Source organism: Sorex fumeus, unplaced genomic scaffold, assembly GCF_029834395.1.
Source record: "Sorex fumeus unplaced genomic scaffold, SorFum_2.1 ptg000130l, whole genome shotgun sequence".
Classification (NCBI taxonomy): domain Eukaryota; kingdom Metazoa; phylum Chordata; class Mammalia; order Eulipotyphla; family Soricidae; genus Sorex; species Sorex fumeus.
This window is the reverse complement of record NW_026606187.1, coordinates 889,561-906,712: the sequence shown is the minus strand read 5'-3', so window position 1 is coordinate 906,712 and position 17,152 is coordinate 889,561. Positions and strand designations below refer to the sequence as shown.

The 17,152-nt window shown below is 56.7% G+C and overlaps 1 protein-coding gene across 3 annotated transcripts in view; it reads right to left on the bottom strand.

Annotated features, from left to right (window-relative positions):
• Window positions 1-5,980: 5,980 nt before the first annotated feature.
• The window catches only part of XPO6 (exportin 6), a 113,952-nt gene continuing 102,780 nt past the window's right edge, over window positions 5,981-17,152 (bottom strand). For all 3 annotated transcript variants that reach the window (XM_056138828.1, XM_056138827.1, XM_056138829.1), the window contains 7 exons: window positions 13,632-13,787; window positions 12,606-12,720; window positions 12,029-12,200; window positions 10,730-10,891; window positions 7,881-7,979; window positions 7,567-7,797; window positions 5,981-6,394 (listed from right to left, as the gene is read on the bottom strand). In XM_056138828.1, the coding sequence (XP_055994803.1) occupies window positions 6,293-6,394; window positions 7,567-7,797; window positions 7,881-7,979; window positions 10,730-10,891; window positions 12,029-12,200; window positions 12,606-12,720; window positions 13,632-13,787 (1,037 nt within the window). In that variant the 3' untranslated portion in view covers window positions 5,981-6,292. The remainder of the gene's footprint in view (window positions 6,395-7,566; window positions 7,798-7,880; window positions 7,980-10,729; window positions 10,892-12,028; window positions 12,201-12,605; window positions 12,721-13,631; window positions 13,788-17,152) is intronic.

The following is a 17,152-nucleotide window of genomic DNA, read 5'->3' as shown; positions in this document are numbered from 1 at the left end:
CGAGAGGACAGTGCTACAGTGCCTCTTTTCTCTGTAATCCACCACCAGGGCCTCAGGGACCCTGGGCTGCCCTGGATTCTCCTCCGTTTCCCCCACACCGCCCTGCACCCGGGCTCTACAGGTCAAACCAGCCCCCATGGGCTCAGAACGGATTCTATGTTTTTAATGGCTAGGAAAAATCAAAGGAAGAATCCTGCTTTTTTTTTTGGGTGGGGCGCGGGGAGAGGGTTGCTTTTGGCTCACACCCGCTGGCTCCGTGCTCAGACACCTGGGCTTCCTTGAAAGCGTGGGCCACCCCTGGTGGGACTGAAGTGACCAGTGCCTGCCCTGTTTTTGTGGTGCCAGCTGAGGTGACCAGGTGAGGTCACAACACAACTATACCCGAGTTCCTCAGCCCCCGGCCCCGGCCCCGGAACGAGCGTCCTCACTGCAGCCCTGTGGGAAGGCAGAAGGCGCAGGAGTGTGGAGTGCGGAGCGCTAGACGGGCACAGATGGCAGAGCCCAGGCGCTTCCCAGCAAACACGGCAGGGCTGTAAAGTACCACCGCCCCCTTGGCCTCGCCGGGCCTACCTTCAGGGAGGTCAATTCAGGGAGGTCAGTTCAAGAATACCCCCTAGCCGGGCAGTGCCCCACGTCATCAATGTGCCCTGGGGTCTGTGCCCTGGGAGGGGCCTTGGCAAAGCCTGCGGCAGGGAGGGGCTGGGGACTCGGGGCAGCGTGGGGGGTGGGCAAGCGGCATGGTTGGCTTCCAATTACTATTTTGCGTTCCTATCAAAATAAAGCACGGACCCATTTATAATGTCAGGGCGCAAGGGAAAATTCTGGCAGCGCTCTGGGTTCTTCTCAGGTTGGTGGAGCAGACAAATTAACATCAGAGAGATTAGTGGGAGAAAGGAGCATATTTAATTACATACGCACGGAGAATTTCCATGGCTGTAAAATCTGGAATAAATGGGGCAAGTGAAGGGTTTCTATGCTGAATGGAAAGGGGGCCTGGGGCGGAGGGGATCTCCTGATGGGGGGCAGGGGGGTGGGCTTCACATTACTGAACCTGCCGCTGCAAACAGCCTGCTGGTCCGTTCCGCATGTGGCGGCGGCAGAGTCTCTATGAACCTGAGCACCGCTGGTGGGGGGAACATGCCGGAAACACCCGTCTGGGGCCTGATGCCAAGAGTTGGGTCCTCAATCCCGGTGAATCTGCTCTCTGGGATCCCAGAGCTCAGCAAGGTGTGACCCCCCTCTAGGGCCTCATCCAAGCATGTGTGACTCCAGGGCCATCTCAGGAAGAGCAACAACACGAAGGAGAGTGGGGAAAGTGGGAGTGGGGTGGGGGAGGGGGAGGTTTGGTGCGACACCAGCCAGAGTGGCCTCTAACCCTTACCTGGACTCCTTCTGCCCTCACGGAGTGCTGCCTCCTGCAGCCTTCCCCAGGCTCCACGCAGAAAGCCCCCCTGGGCACCCACACCCCCTCTTTAGCATGGCATGAACGGCCGAATGGCCGGTGATGCCACTAAGGGTCATTCCCCCCATGAGTACAATGCCACCCTTGGGACCCATGAGCCTGGGAAAAAGCTGCTCTCACTGAAGTGAGGGGCGTGGCTGGGGTGGAAGGGCGGGGCCAGGACAGAAGGGGGCGTGGCTGGGAGGGAAGGGGCGGGGCCGAAGCAGAAAGGGGCGGGGCCGGGAAGGGAGTGGGGCAAGCCCACCTCTCTTCTCCCTCTGCCCTATCCTCACCCTGAAATTTAACCAAGGTCAGCGGTTGCAGGGATGGGATAGATTCTTTCTATTCTCTATACCAGCTGGGTCTCTAGAGGAAGGAGTTCTGGGGATGCGTGTGGACATGGCTGAGACTCCCGCAAACACACACACACACACACACACACACACACACACACACACACACAGACTTTCCTGCTGAGGTGTGGCCACTCCCAACCACAAACAGGCTCCTCAGGAAATCCGCTGGAGGCCCGTCAGAACGGAGGCCGTTTCAGACTAGAAAAAGAGCAGTTTAATCCGCGTATGTTTTCAGCAAGGCAGCAACAAAGGGTCAAAGGCAACACAACCACACAACTGAGCTGGTGGGGGGGGGGGTCTGGAAGGGACGATCGCAGGAGTCCCTGGGGGACGGAGGGGTGCGCTGGGGAGGGGGTGCTATTGGGAGGCTGTGCATGAGAAACCATTCATCAGTACTGTAGGCCACAGAAGCTCAATTAAAAAAGAAAAGCTTCAATAAATTGGCAAGCGTTTTTAAGGGATGTTTAAAGCTTCAGTTCCGAGGGTAAACTGAGATGAGCTGAGAAACATGTCAGTGGCTCACCGGCAGGCGGGGTGCGGGAGGATGGAGCCGCTGTGCATATCTGAGTGGGAATCACTTTCACTCAGGTGCCCTTCAGAGGCGGGAACAAGGTCGCCGCTGCGCCCACTCCCAGCACCAGCAGGAAGCCAGCTCCCCGCAGAGGGAGCAAGTGGGCTGCAGGGCCCTGGCGGGTCGCAGCAGGGAGGGGCTCTGCTTCCTCAGTGGCTCCTCCATAGAGCCCCACCTCCTCGGCCTGGTCTCTGCTCGGGTCAGGAATGCAGGGGTCTCCACCCAAAAGTGTGTGCGCAGAGAACCAAGGGGGCATGAGTCACCCCACGTATGCCAGGATCTCACTGCTGCTGGGAGCAGGGACGCGCACAGGAACGTGTGCAGGATACAGGGGAAGTCACCCAGTGACGCCAAGAGGTAGAAAACTGGTTTTCCTTGCATTCACCTGCAGGGAGCATGTGTGATTTGGGGGCAGGCTGCCCTCCGTCCGAGTGGTACAGCACTCCCAGGCCCCCAAATCACAGCAAACGGGCGTTCTTGGCTGAACAGCAGAGAACCCTATAATTTAAAAAGGAAGCATATACTAAATATTTTGGTTTGGGAGCTATAGTGTGCAGCACTTGGAGGTTCCCTCCTAGTGCTCAGATCATGAGGTGCAGACGGAATGGGGGCTCCGGTGGAGAAAGCCTGCACTCCCGGCCGCGCGGGCAGAAACTGTGCGAAGCCCTTTTCCAACCTGATGGCTGAGGCCTGGGAGCCCCGCGAAGAGCTGCTCGTGCCTTCGGCGGCTCCTGCAGCTGGGAAGCTGCACCCCACAGCCTCTCTGCACCCCGCCACCCGGGCCAACTGATTAGCATGACTTCTCCACAACACTCACGCAGGAGGCGACGGGAGCGGAAAGGGGGCCCTTAGCTCAATCAGGCTTCACTGAAGAGCCACTCATGACTGCTCTCCCGGACCCCCAGGATGGAGGGCTGCGGCCTCATCGCAGGAAAATGTCAGGAGCTGCCTCATGGTGATTCCGGGCTTCTCCCTCTGAGAACTTCTCAGGGCACGCCCCGGCCCAGCCTGGCATGGCTGTGGGGTGGTGGTAATGAAGTCCCACCCCAGGAAGGTGTCCCTCCCGGCTTTCCCAAAGGGCATCACGGAGGAAGCATATGGGAGGCCTTGTCTGCTCCTTCTTCCGTGACGTGAGTTTCCGTCGTCTGACACAGAGACTAGAAGTCCCGCTCTTGTTCCAGAATCACTGGACATCACTGTCCTCAACGTACCTGATCTGGGAGAATGAGTAAACCCTCTCTCGGGCCTTCCTGGCCAAGGTCGGACACATGGCTCTGTGGAAGCCGTACGGTGAGCTCAATCCCTGGTGCACACACGCGCATACAAATACACACGCATACATAGGCACAGACACACATGCCCTTCATGACCCATCACCAAATGTCTGTCTGCCCCGCCTGCTGGCCTGAGATACTGCCCCCCGCCCCCAATGGCCCTCCATCTCCCAGAGCTCCCTTAGACACGAGGCCTCCCGGTCCTCTCCTCACTCCCTCCACAGGACCACCTGTCCAGGCCGCGTCCTTTCCTGGGCCCATCTGTTCCATCCTGCTGCATCAGGTCTTGGTCTGTCCGTGCCCCGTGAGTCTGTCCTGGTTGCATAGCTCCTACCCCCGTGAGCCTCCCGGCAGGCAGCCCATGTCTCACCAGCCTCCGCATCTGCGCACGGCCCCACCCGGCTCGCACAGGCATCAGGAAACGACGTGAGATTTTGGCACCGCCAGCCACGGTGGTTCCCAGGGAGACGTGACCTGCCCGCATGCTCGGGAGCAGGCAGGGGGCTCTGTGTCCCCAAGGCTGACACCCAGGACACCCAGGCTGACCCGGAGAGCTTCCCATGGAGTTCACGGCTGGGGGGGTTCTGAAGGCTAAGTTCACTCCTTTCATCCTTCCTCAGAGCAGAAATCCACTCTCCTTGAGCCACTTTCGACCCAGCCATTTCCAAGTGCTGGACGTGAAGCTGAGGGCACAATCAACAGACTGGCACCGAGATTTCTGTGCCTGGGCATTTAGGATACTGAAAAGCTGCCAACAAACCAGGGCACATCCATGTGTGGGAACTCCTGCAGCCACTGAAAATGTCTAGGCGGGGGAAGGCCCAGCAGGATGAGGCCCAGGTTCTGCAGCCAGAGGGGGAACTGGGGTGGGTGTGGGCGCCGAGGCCCGAGTTCAGTCGCAGGAGGCCTGAGCACGGCTGGGTGTGGCGAACAGGACGGGAAAACATGGCCTCCGCATTTTAAGTGATTCTTAAAGGAAATGACAGAACAGAAGCTGAGCTCAGTGTAAGTGGGGTGGGTGGGGGGGTCGGGTTGCAGAACCCTTTGAGGGAAAGATGGAAAGTTCACCGGAATGTGAGATCAGATGAACTTACCCTGAAGTTTTCTGCGTCTTTCATATATTCCTTTTGTTTCTTGTGATCGTTTTTCGAGGGGCTCTGGCCTTACTCCTGGCTCTGTGCTCTGGGATCACTTCCCGGGGACAAACCTGAGTAGCGTGCCAGGAAGGCTGACCCTCATAGTCTGCATTTCAGTCAGGAGGAAGAGCTGCTACTGGGAAAAGTCAGCCCCACCCTACCAAGTGACACCCGTGGAGGGAAAAGCTGTGAACGTGAGAGACCAACTGTGTGTCCATTGTCCTTGTCGTGCCCCGTCCCCCACGGGCAGGTGTGGTGCCAGGTACAGCGCCGCAGCCTCTTCACTCTCAGCCGGCGGGAAAGACAAGCAAATTCTCTTTAGCCACTTCTGTCCCCAGCCCACAAGAACATAAGGGTCACCACCATGCCGGTCTCCTTCCCCACCCCCTCTGCAGATAAGATAACTTCACGGCAGGAGCAGTGCCTGAGGACTCCGCTCCACCTCGCAGAGAATGGGGCAACGTGTCCGACCCCTCCCAGGCCGCCGCCGCCACCGCCACTCTCCTACCCCCAGTCCCAGCCAGTGGTCCTGGGATCATGGGGATGGGTCACCGCAGACACTCAGCATCCCCAGCCCACCACTCCAGGCACACAGAAGCGCTTCTGCCCGTGGGCCCCGAGGGCCATGCTCTGGGCACTCTCCCGGAGTGCCTGGACGTGCATCTCACTGCAGACGCCAAGACTGGCGCTCTGGTGTGGGGCAGGCTGTGGCGGGGGGTCTGCAACGCGCAGGGTCCCCCAACCCTGCCGCCACAGTGATTCCTGTAACTGGCGCTCAGCCGAGGTCATCAGCGCTCCAGCCACGCCCCTGCCCACTAAGGGTCGTCACTTCCAGGTATGCCACCCCCTCTGCTCCACAGCTCTGTCCAGTCCCTGTTGTCCGCCTCGGGGGCCAGTACTGTTCTCCCACCTAACACTGGGCACAGGGTAAGGCCCATCTCGGACACACCAGTCAGTGGCCCACTGCCCTCCTTGTCCAAGCCCCTTCTTGGATGCTCCATCCACAGCCCTTCAGCAGGCCTCTGCCCAGGAGTCTCAGTCGCACTATTGGAGGTGGGGGGACACGACACGCTGGACTCCAAGGCCACTTCCAACAGGCCTGCACGGCTGTATCCTTGGAGGGGGCAACCCCCCCGCTGCCCGACCGGGCCCCACCTGATCCAAGGGCAGGGTGGGGAGTGGGAGGAAGCCCTTACTTTTCTATAACAACAACATAGCATTTTATTTTATTTTCCCATTAAGCCTCTTAGTCTCTTAGTATCACATGGAATGATGAGGAAACGAGAACAAACGCCCAGAATCCGTGTTTGACAGGAATTGGAGAGCTGGAGATAGTGGGGCCCGCCAGGCCGTTGCCCCAGCACTGTCCTCAGCCGGCGGGCGGGCGAGAGGAGGCTGTGATAGTGGCCTGCCGCCTCCTGACCGGTGCTTGCGTTGCATGGCCCCCACCAGGGCCCGGGTCCTGCTGCCACCAGCGCTGACACACACCCACGGTCCTGGAATGGCTCAGAGAGTCAGAGCTTGACAGTGCCGGCTGGCAGGCTGCCGTTGCAGAGTCTGTAGTAGCGCAGGTCGTTGACCAGCCTGTGCACATTCTGCGTGAACGACGGCAGGTCCTGTAAAACAGGGGAGCAGCTGAGCCCAGCGCCCAGCCCTGGGGCTGCTCAGCCCCCACCTCACCAGAGCCGTCACTGCGTCAGGAGAGAGGGACAGCCACACAGGTGCCCGCAGGTGTACCCGGCCTCTGAGAACCTCGCCAGGCCATGAGTGGGACAGAGAAGCCAGGCACTGAGAGGAAGCAGCGTCCCATGCATGCCACAGACAGGAGGGAGGGCTGACTGCAGTCTGGGCCCACATGCAGAGCACCGGGCACAGAGTGAGCCAACCCCTGCTGGGGGCTGGCACCAAGGCCATCATCCCTCTGAAACTCCAGCTGGCAGGGCGAGGCCTGCTCAAGGCGCTCCAGTCTCCCCAGCTTCGGCTCAAAGCCCAGGACACTCCCATTTCCTGGCCCTGCCACCTCTAGCTCCAGGCTCTTGGCACAGAGCCCACTTTCTGGAACTGCGTCTCCAAGCCCTGGCACTGCCAACCAGTTGCTGACCTTTCCGAGCAGCCATTAGGGTTAACCCCAGGGCCGGCACTGGGGGCTGCAGGCAGGCTTCACCCAGTCAGAGTCTGGCACATGCTTGGCCCAGCATGGCCTGCAGAGGGTGCTGTTGTCTGCCTTCCAGCAAAATGCCAGGAAGGCAGGGACCGGGCCCCACACCTGCACAGGGCCCCCGAGATGCAGTCGGCTTCAAAGAATGAATGAAGCGCTGATTGCCTGATTTATTCCCTCCTCAAGAAAAGAAACTGAGATGTCTTTTCAATCGGTGGCTCCCATGTGCCAAGTATTTCCTGGTGGAATCCAGGAGTACATTTCTGAATTTTTAATAAGAAGCCAGGTGCTTTGACGCATAACTAGATTGGTCTGAAAAACCTCCATGCTTTAAATCAAGAAGCTGATGGACAATGGCTGCGTGCAAATGGCTAGTTACAGGTGAGGATCTGGCCTCCAGACAAAAGGAACAAGCAACCAGCAGGCTGAAGCGGCTCAGGAGAAAGCAGGCAAGGGGGCGGGGAGGCCTCGCCAGTGCCCAGACAAGCAGCACGCAGCAAGGCCACCACACGCCTGTGCAGTGAGGGGAACGCCAGGAGACGTGGGGGGATGCCGAGCTGCTGGCCGCGCTGGCCCAGAGGTGACCGTCTGCCTGCCCTCCTCCCTGCGGCCCAGCCCTTCTCTGCTCACCCGATCCATCTTGAAGTTCCGGCCCAGGACGCTCTTCTGGTTGGCGTCCACACCATCGCAGCTGGTCAGGAACTCGGGGAGGAAGGCGGCGAAGAAGCCATCGAAGTCCACGGAGGCCATGTTGTAGATGGCGATGGCGATCTCCTCCTGCAGCAGGTCGTGAGACTTGTGCACCAGCACCTGCAGCAGCACGCTCACGAACTGGAACAGCATGGCCGTGCGGAAGAGCTTCTACGGGCAGCGAGAGCGGCGTGAGCCATGGCGGGGACACCCGCAGCCCCTAGGAGGGGGTGTCCCCAGGAGCGGACGCTTACCTTGTGGTACAGCTTCTGCTTGGAGTTGAGCGTCTCCAAGTAGAAGAGGTTTTGCTTAAACAGGTGGATGTCAGGCTGGAGAAAGGACTGCCCAAACGCCTGAGAAAGGAGACCAGCCCTGAGAAGCAGCATGGAGAGCAAGCCCTTCTGTGACCCCAACCTTCCGGAGAGTGACCGGCCCCCTGCATGGCCCAGGACAGGGGAAGGGTCTCTACTGGCTCCTCTCTGCTCCCTGTGGGGATCTTGCACCTTTGGAGGGTTGGGTCTGGGTTGCAACTGGTACTCGGGTGACCCTATGTGGCTCTGGGGATCGAACCTGGGTCGTCGGGGCACACCTTGTCCTTTGGGAGCAAAGTTCTGTACTTTCATGGGATTGACCCCGGGAGCAAGATGTGAGCAGATGGAGGCTGTCCGCCCCACCCCCAAAGCAGCCACCTGTACACAGACATCATCTGCTCCTGGGCATCCCGGGGTTCGGAGACCACAACTTAGAGGGCGCCTCCCAGGCAGCTGCCTCTATCCTGGAGTACGCAATACCTAATTTGGGGGGTGGGCAGACAGCACAGCAAGGACATGCAGCCAACCCTGCTTTGATCTTCGGTACCACATTATGTTCCCCAGACCCCACCGGGATTGATCTCTTAGCACAGTCACAAGAGCCCCGAGCACTGCAAGTGCAGCCCCCAAACAAGCAAACCAAAAAAGAAGCAAGAGATTGTTTTTATTTATTCTGTTTTAGTGAAGCAAGGTAGCTTTTATTCAGTGAAATGTGCTTTGAGAAACGTAAAAGGAGAGGAAGAAAGGGAGAGGGCAAGAGAACAAGAGTGGAAGTAGGCAAGCAAAGAAACTTACAGACAAGGAAGGGAGACAGTGTTCAAAGAGAACACGGGCTTGAAGGGCAAGCCAGCAGGTAATTTTTAAATTTCTGGGTTGACAAAGTTACAGATAAGGGTAAAAAGAAATGCCCTTGGCGTCAGCAAAAGTGCAGCAGATGGCAGGCATTTGCCTTGCTGGCTGCCAACACAAGTTCAATCCCCAGCATCCCAGATGGTTCTCTGAGCCAACCAGGAGTGACCTCTGAGCACAGAGGCTGGAGTAAGCAAGCCCTGAGCAAAGAGCCAGGAGTAAACCCTGAGCACAGACAGGGCATGCAGGGAGCCTCCACAGAACACACCGGGCCTTGGCATTAGGTCCCTAACGCCCTGGAGCCTTTAAGGGAGTCCTGTCTTGCCTGGGCAGAGAAGCTATCTCCATGAGGACCAATGGCTTTCATTTATCACGGGGTCAAAGTTGGGCTATTAAGTGTTGCAGTAAGATCACTATTTTAAGGTCTGCCATTCAGCCCAGAGATCACACAGACACAGCAACAGAGACCCAGAGCACTTGTGGACCCCCCCCCACACACACACACATCCCCTCGGCCAACCCTGAGGTGGACACTGTGCCTTCTGTCCCTGTAGCTGCACCTGTGCGGAAGTGGAATGGAATAGGCGGGAGGGAACCCCTGATCAGAGGGAGAGGCTGTGGCCTCACAGCACATGCCCACACTCACCACTCACCACCCGGGTAAGCGGCCTTGCGCCCAGCTTGGGACAATTATGAGAAAAGCCCAGAAACACTGTGTACCAATGGTGGGAATCCACGTTTTCATGCTCTGAAATATGGGAGGGCCAACCCCAGGCCCCTACTGTGGGGCGCAGGTGTGCAGGGCAGAGGCTTGGAGAGCGGTTGGCAGGCTGTCCAGGGGAGCCGCCCCAGGGAGCATGCGCAAGGGCGTGCATGTGGAGGTGCCTGAGCGTGCCGGCTGAGCCCCAGCCTTGAGCACAGCACGAAGAGGCTGAGAGACTCTCACTTCAGACCGGGCTTAGAGCAGAGTGCTGCTGGCCGGTCCCTCTGGCTGACGAGGGCTTTCCTGGACACTGGGTGCCTCTTACTCGTCTCACAAAGAAAGCAAAGCCCCGACGCCAGGCTCCGGCCTACCCGGCACAGAAGGCCCCGAATGCAGTCCCCACGCCTCGGGCGGTGCCCGTCTGCTCCTGCTCCCCCTGCAGCGGGAGGGCGGGCCGTGCAAGTGGGCGGAGGCGCAACCCTAATGGCGCCTGGGTGAGGGGATGTGTAAATTCTTTACTTTTTGCCCCTAACAAAACTAAATAAAGAGCAAGGATGGACCATAAGAACAAGGGAGGGAGAGGCCTGAAAGTGCCACAAACCAGCCGGGCCTCCTGGGGACTCTCCTGGCCCACTGGGGGCAGTGCCCATGACCAGGGCCATGCTTCTGCCCCCGTGAGGAATCTCAAGTGGTTTTGAAAAAAGTTCCTTGGGAACCGTGGGATTAAGAGGTGAAACCCCACTGTAAGCAACTTTGCAAATCATAGCGCCTACACTTAAATTTTTTTTATACAGCAAATGATATATAAACATTGATCCTCAAGATAAAGACTATAAATAAAATAGAAAACGCTTCTCAGCACAGAGCTGAAGGAGCTTCACAGTCCAGTCCCCACATCTACTGTGACCCAAGCCCCAATAATTGAATCCTGGTGGCCTGGGCCAGCCCCGCACACGCAATGCAACGGTGCAAGCGCCACTGCGGGGAGAGTCCGGCTTCCAGGGAAGGCGGCCCCAGGCGGATTATGACCCCTCACAGCACACCCGGGGAGCAGGCAGCACCACATTCCCCTTCGCCGATGAAGACGACCTGAGTGTCATGACCACAACTACCAGGCTTCACACACAGCAGAGAACGGGAGACAACCCAGCACGAAAACAAACCCAGTGGCCAGGAGTGTGCAGAATGAGACCAGTATACCCCAGGGCGGCACAGCAGCCTCCCCGCGACTCCTTGTTACCTGCATGATGGCACTGAACTGAGGCTCGTTCTCCATCTGCTCCTCGGCGATCCCCCTCTGGACACTGGCCAGGACAGTGGACTTGAAGAAGTACCTCCAATTGTGATGGAGGGTCCGGAAAAGGAGCTCAAAGAGTTCTGCCTTCACATCCGGGGAGGGGCGCTGTGGAGACACACACGGGACTCGCGCCTGCCCCTCCCTGAGCCTGAGGCCTGGGAGCCGCCTTCAGCATGAAGCCAGTCCCCAGCAGCCAGCGGGCCCAGAGACGGGCACTGCCTCGGGTGGTGCCAAGGGGGCTCCTCCTGAGAGAAGCACCTGTTAGATGAACTGGGGGAGAGGCCCCTTAGGGAGGAACAGTGGGGAACGGGGGCGTTCTTTTCCCACAGCAGCTGACACCCGGGTCAGGCCGCTGCTTGGGTGCCAGGGACCTTATTTTCCGGCAGCCTCTGATGCTGAAGACAAAGGAGGCGGCATCGGGCGGCCACGGGTCCGACAGAAGCAGCGCCTCAGAGCCCAGGGAAGTGCTGAGCAGCGTGAAAGGAGCTGTGGGACAGGGAGGCGGCAAGACGGGAGGCCACGCACAGCCCAGGGGCTAACCGAGAATCTCCACGGCACTGAGGGCACGACAGGCACAGAACTCCATGTGACTTCTGCAGAACTCAAAGTGACAAGGCCCCGTACACAAGATGCAGCCCTGATGGAGCTGAAACAGGCACTCAGGACGCAGGAGTCCTCACGGGCCTGTGTGTGTCTACTGGCCATGCTCACTGCAGCTTGCAGTTATGTACACAATTTTCAAAGTGAAACTGTCACATAAAACGTAAGTTAAATCCATACTTATTCTGGAAGAGAACACTATCTGTTCTCTAAGACAACAACTTTCCTGGAATGGTTCCAAGGACATGCCCGACCCCCTGAAAGCATGAGCATTCTTCACAGGAAAGTCATCCGTTAGCATTACTCTCGTCACAGGTTATTTTCTGTAAACCACACATTCGCCAGAAGTCACAAATAATTTTCCAAGACAAGCTTGATCTTACCAATCAAGTTTGTGACAAGTAATCTGCGATTAACCATACCAGATCAATTACAATAAACTCGATCAATATAGAAAGGCTGTACCAAGCTGAAGGTTTACATATATGTATTCTACAAAAAAGGTAACGAGCTAGCTTCGAAACACCAATGGTGCATTTAGATCTAGGGGCCTGGCTCGAAGGCAGAGCACCCATGCTACACGGGTGAGACTTTGGGTTTGACCCCCGCAGAAACAATGCATTCCCTTCAGATCCCTCCTACCTCGGCAATGATGGGATACACCTGCTCCATGCACAGGGCGATGATGCTCGGGAGGAAGGGCTTGAACGCCTGGCCAGGCTCCTGAACCACCACCTGCAGGATCTTCAGGAACTTCTCAACCACCCGGCAGCCCGTACTGCCCTCGTGGAGAATGCTCTCTGCCAGCTGTTCTCTGAACACAAAAGGAAACACACAGTACAGGTGAGGAAATGTCTCTCTGGGACCAGAGAAAAAGCTGACACAGGGCCAGAGCAATAGCACAGCAGGTAAGGCGCTTGTCTTGCACACAGCCGAGCCAGGTTTGATCCCGGCAACACGGAAGGTCCCCGTGGCACCGCCAAGAGTGATCCCGGAGTACAGAGCCAGGAGTAAGCCCTGAGTACTGTCGGGCATGGCCCCAAAACAGCAACAAAAAGCAAACACAGGAGCAAGTGCAGCTGTGTTCACTCCAGCAGCACACAGACTAAACACTGGGACGACTCGGGGCAAGAAAGCAAAGGACCTGAAGTCCTGGCTTCAGAGCAGGTCCAAGTTCTCTCTTGGGGTCTGCAAACACCGGACAGCAGGGCTGAGTTACCTGGTGAACATACTGAGGAAAGTCTGGATGATCTGTTCAGTGAAAGGCACGCCCATCTGTACTCTAAGGCCTCGAAACAGAGTGAGGAAGAAGCTCAGCATCTCATCGGTCACATCTAGAGGAAGGACAAAGCAAGCGGTCAGAGCCCGCGTGTGGTGCTAAACAGAACCCTCCGCCCTCTGCCCCTCTCTGCAGCTGCACGGTCACCTCTCTGGAAGGCTGCATGCTGAGAGAAACTCCGCCCGCCGCCAGAGTCCATGATGGGAAGCGGGAGATGACCAAGGGCATGCTGAGGACACAGCTAGAGGACAACAGGCCTCTGTTTGCTGGCTCTCTAGAGGGAGCGAAGGCCACCCTGAAGGCCCCTCGCTGCCCAGTGTCCTGTGATGCAGCTGTCCCAATCCTGAGTCAATGTCAGATTGTGTCTGTAGTCAATACTCCCTGCCGCAAAGCCCGAGGCTAACTGGCCAGCGTGGATGGGAACAGTGTGCTGAGGCCAACCAATGGATCAACCACAAAAAACACCGGTTACCTTGGGTGCCATTCCACGGCCAGACCTAAACATCCTATCACACAGCGTGTTCTGGCCCCAAATGAAAACAGTCTGCAGACAAGAGGCTCCTGGGAGCAAGTCCCTGCCACTTTGCACATAAGACAAGCCTACAAGAAACGCTCTCAGAGAGTCGACCGAGTTCATCTGGAGAGCCAGAGCACGCCCTCTATCAGTGCTGGGGACGAAGGTGGTCACCGGCTGTGACGAGGGGCCCATCTTGCTTCACTGACACATGAATGGGCACAGGCTGGGGACACTCTCATTCCTCGCCAGGTAATGCTGCTTCTCCTGCCCAGTTGCGTCCCTCAGCAGGAGAGGGCAAAGCGAGGCCAGAGGCCTTCAGTGACTCACACATGACATGCCAGGGGCTGCAACCCAGTCAGTGCCCCCCACATAAAGCAACGGCCTTGCCTTTGTCAGTGCTGCGCAGCAACTCGGCAAGCACTGCAGGCTGAGCAGTGACAGGCTCCTACCTGACTGGTGGATGAAAGCTGGAAAGAGGGCCAGCGAGACCTGGACGCACTCCTGAAGTGACTGGTAGCAGATCTGCCGGGACTTGGTGGACTCCCCAGAGATATTCTCCACGATATCTTCTAAGACACTAAGCGTCTGGTGGATAATCACTTTAGCTGCAAATCAACATTAAGTTACACGTGAGGACTTGAGGTCAGAGCATAGTAAAGGGAATCTCGAAGAGATGACAAAACATTATACAGATATACAGAAATCACACGGAAATCTCACTCAAGAAAAACGGGCGCTCCTGACGGGGTTCCAACCCCTTGCCTTATCTTTTTCTTCCTTTCTACCTCCCCTTATTACTATCAAGAATCCAATTACCTGCCTGCTCATCCAACTTCTTGCTTCATTTTACCTCTGTCTACCAGGAACAAAAAAGGAGGATAAACTGCACCCTCTGGGCTGGGGGCTGATGGTGAGGACCACAGAGCTGAATCCCCCAGGCCACAGGCCCGGGCACAAGTCACATGTCCACCCCAGAACCACCTCTCCCGGCCTCCCAGAGCCACATGTGCATAGGACCAACCGCCCGATGCGTGTGTGGCCTGTCGGGCCTGCAGCTGGACAGCAGGGAACATGCCCTTAGCACCTCCTATGTTTTGAGCTATCGATGCTGGGCTCACTTAGGACTCAACGCAGCACAGAGGGCAGACAGACATGGCGGCCATCAAGCAAGCAGAGGCAGAGAGGACAAAGCAGGGCCTGGCTCTTTACCACATATACCAATGCTGCCCCCACCCGCCATCTCCTTCCCGAATCGCCTGGAGGGCAAAGACAGTTCAGAAGCATCTAGCAAAGGGCCTGGCACACAGAAGGCCCCAGAGAGGAAAGCCGTCCCCATTCCCCAGGCACTCTCCTTCCCAGCCCCCTGCTGGTCAGTGTCTTCTGGAGCTGGTGCAAGAAGCCTTGCTCTGGAGTGGATGCAATCAGGAGATTCCGTGTCCTGGGAACATGGCCGGCCAGCCCACCTCACCGTGCTCGGAGGCCATGGACGGAAGAAGCTAGTGCCCTACTGAGGCCCATTCATGGAGATACTGGGGAGTTCGAAAAAGGCGCAGCTGGTAGCACAGAGCCATCGCCCAAGTCTGGAGACTGCCCTCAGGACCGGTGACGCACCCCAACACTCAAGGCACCGGCAGAGCTCAGGGAGGACAGGCTGAACACTCCCTCTGACCAGAGGAAACGGCAACAACAATCGGCACTTACGTACAATGCACCCAAGTGAAGAGCTGAACGCACCACTGCGGCCAATAGGAGACACATTTCCACACAGGATGTCATAAACCATTAAAGACAAGGGCGACGTGAAGAACACCGGATCTGAGCCATTCAGACACATGTCTAGCCCAGTCTTGGGGTCATGATCACAACAGTGCTCTGGGGACCCAGGGCCCATTTTTGGTCCACCAGACTGGCAGTTCCGTGGGAACCTTAGGATGCGGCACTGCTGGGGCTCTGAGTGCTGGGGGGTCACCAGACCACCCCCACAGTACACGGGGCCACCGGGCCATACCAACCCACTGGTGCTTGGTGGACGGTATGGTAACATGGACTTGAACCCACATACACCACATGCCAGGCATGCACCCAATGTCCTGACTTGGAGCGGGGGTGGGAGTGGGTTTGGAGGCTCCCAACCGTCTCTCCTGGAGCTCACGAGGACCAGGCCCCACCAGCAACTCTCAGCCAACTGAGCCCAGTGGTCCAACGCAAGGGCCCAAGGATGTGGTACTGCTCGAGCCCAGGCCACCAGGGACACCCAGGGGCTCAGGGGCCTTCAGGACTGCACCCAGCACAGGTCAGGGAGCGTGGGGTGCCAGTAACTAAAGTTGGGTGGAGCATGGGCAGGCACACCCCCTAATCACTGTACTATCCCCTAGCTCCTACAGCTTAGATCCTTTAAGAAGCAGAAGAATATTTTGGTAACAACTCAGGAATATGTTTATATGTTATTGGGCATCACTGTTAGTGGTGTTTCGGTTTTGTAGCAGAATCCCGTGTTCTGAAAGCAACAGGGTTAAGCACTCAGGGGTAATGAGTCAATGTCAACAACCTTCCTTCGAGGATTCAAAGGAAATAGAAGTAACTGCTGAGCCTGCTGAGGCACTCAGTGCCTCAATTTCTTTCGCTTTTTTTGGGTGCATGTTTTTTCTTCCTTTGTTGATTTATTTGGGGGGGTGGGGGGGCGGCGGGAGTTGGGCCATACCTCGCGGTTTTCAGGGGTTACTCCTGGCTCAGTGTTCAGGATCACTCCTGGCAGAGCTGAGGGACCCATCACTCCAGGGACCCATCTGGGGAACCCTTTGGTACCCAGATGAGCTGTGTGCAAGGCAACTGCCCCACTGCTGAACTACTGCTCCAGCTCTTCTTTAAATTCTGTTATTCTATAGGTTTGAAACTTTTTCAGAACAAAGTGTGGATTGGAAAACTTTGCAAGCCTTAGTTCTACATGAGAAGCCACATCTCACAAGGTTCCAGACTTTAAGGGAAGGACATCTTGGCCCAGGTCACTGGGTTTGTGATCAAGGCAACTGGGAGATCATCAGTGCTTGTAGCCACTGTTTCCAGGACACGGCACCATCACACTCCCAGTGCTGTGCAAGGTCAGCATGGCCACATCAGAGCTACTCAACAGAAAGTGAGTGTGAGGACAAGGGTCACAATGAAACCCAAGAAAATGGAGCCTGGGGCAAGCAGGATTTCCTCAATTCCCTGGACCTAACATAGGCCTAGGGCTGGAGCGATAGCACAGCGGTAGGGCGTTTGCCTTGCATGCAGCCAACATGGCCGACCCGAGTTCGATTCCTCCGCCCCTCTCGGAGAGCCCGGCAAGCTACCGAGAGTATCTCGCCCTCACGGCAGAGCCTGGCAAGCTCCCCGTGACGCATTCGATACGCCAAACACAGTAACAACAAAGTCTCCAATGGAGACGTTACTGGGCCCGCTCGAGCAAATCGACGATCAACGGGAGGGCCTTTACCTTTACCTTTAACATAGGCCTAGAGCATGTGCAAGACATAAATTTTTACTCTCCATGAAGCCACTAAACTGGGGATTGTTAGCTACTAGACAGCATTAGTCACAAACTTAGCCCGTACAAACTAATACAATTACATGTAAGGTAACCTGGGAAGAGACCACTGAGCTTTATTACTGTGGAATCAAGTTTATACATAATCCCTGGGCAAGTTCATCTTCTTATACCTTAGTTCCCTCAAAGATAAAATTAGGAAAATTAACAGTATTAGTCCATAAGGCTGGTGTAATAAGTAATGAATTACTAAATGGTAAACGCTTAGAATGAGAATCAGACACAAACGCCACATTTGAAGATTGATGTTGGTCTAGCCAGGAACTTGGTGACAGATGTGAGGGCACAAAAACAATCATCTAGGACATAGTGTGCCCTGAATGAGCCAGTCATTCTAATACAACAGACAACCATGTCACACAGGAGAAGGGAGAGTCTATGGCA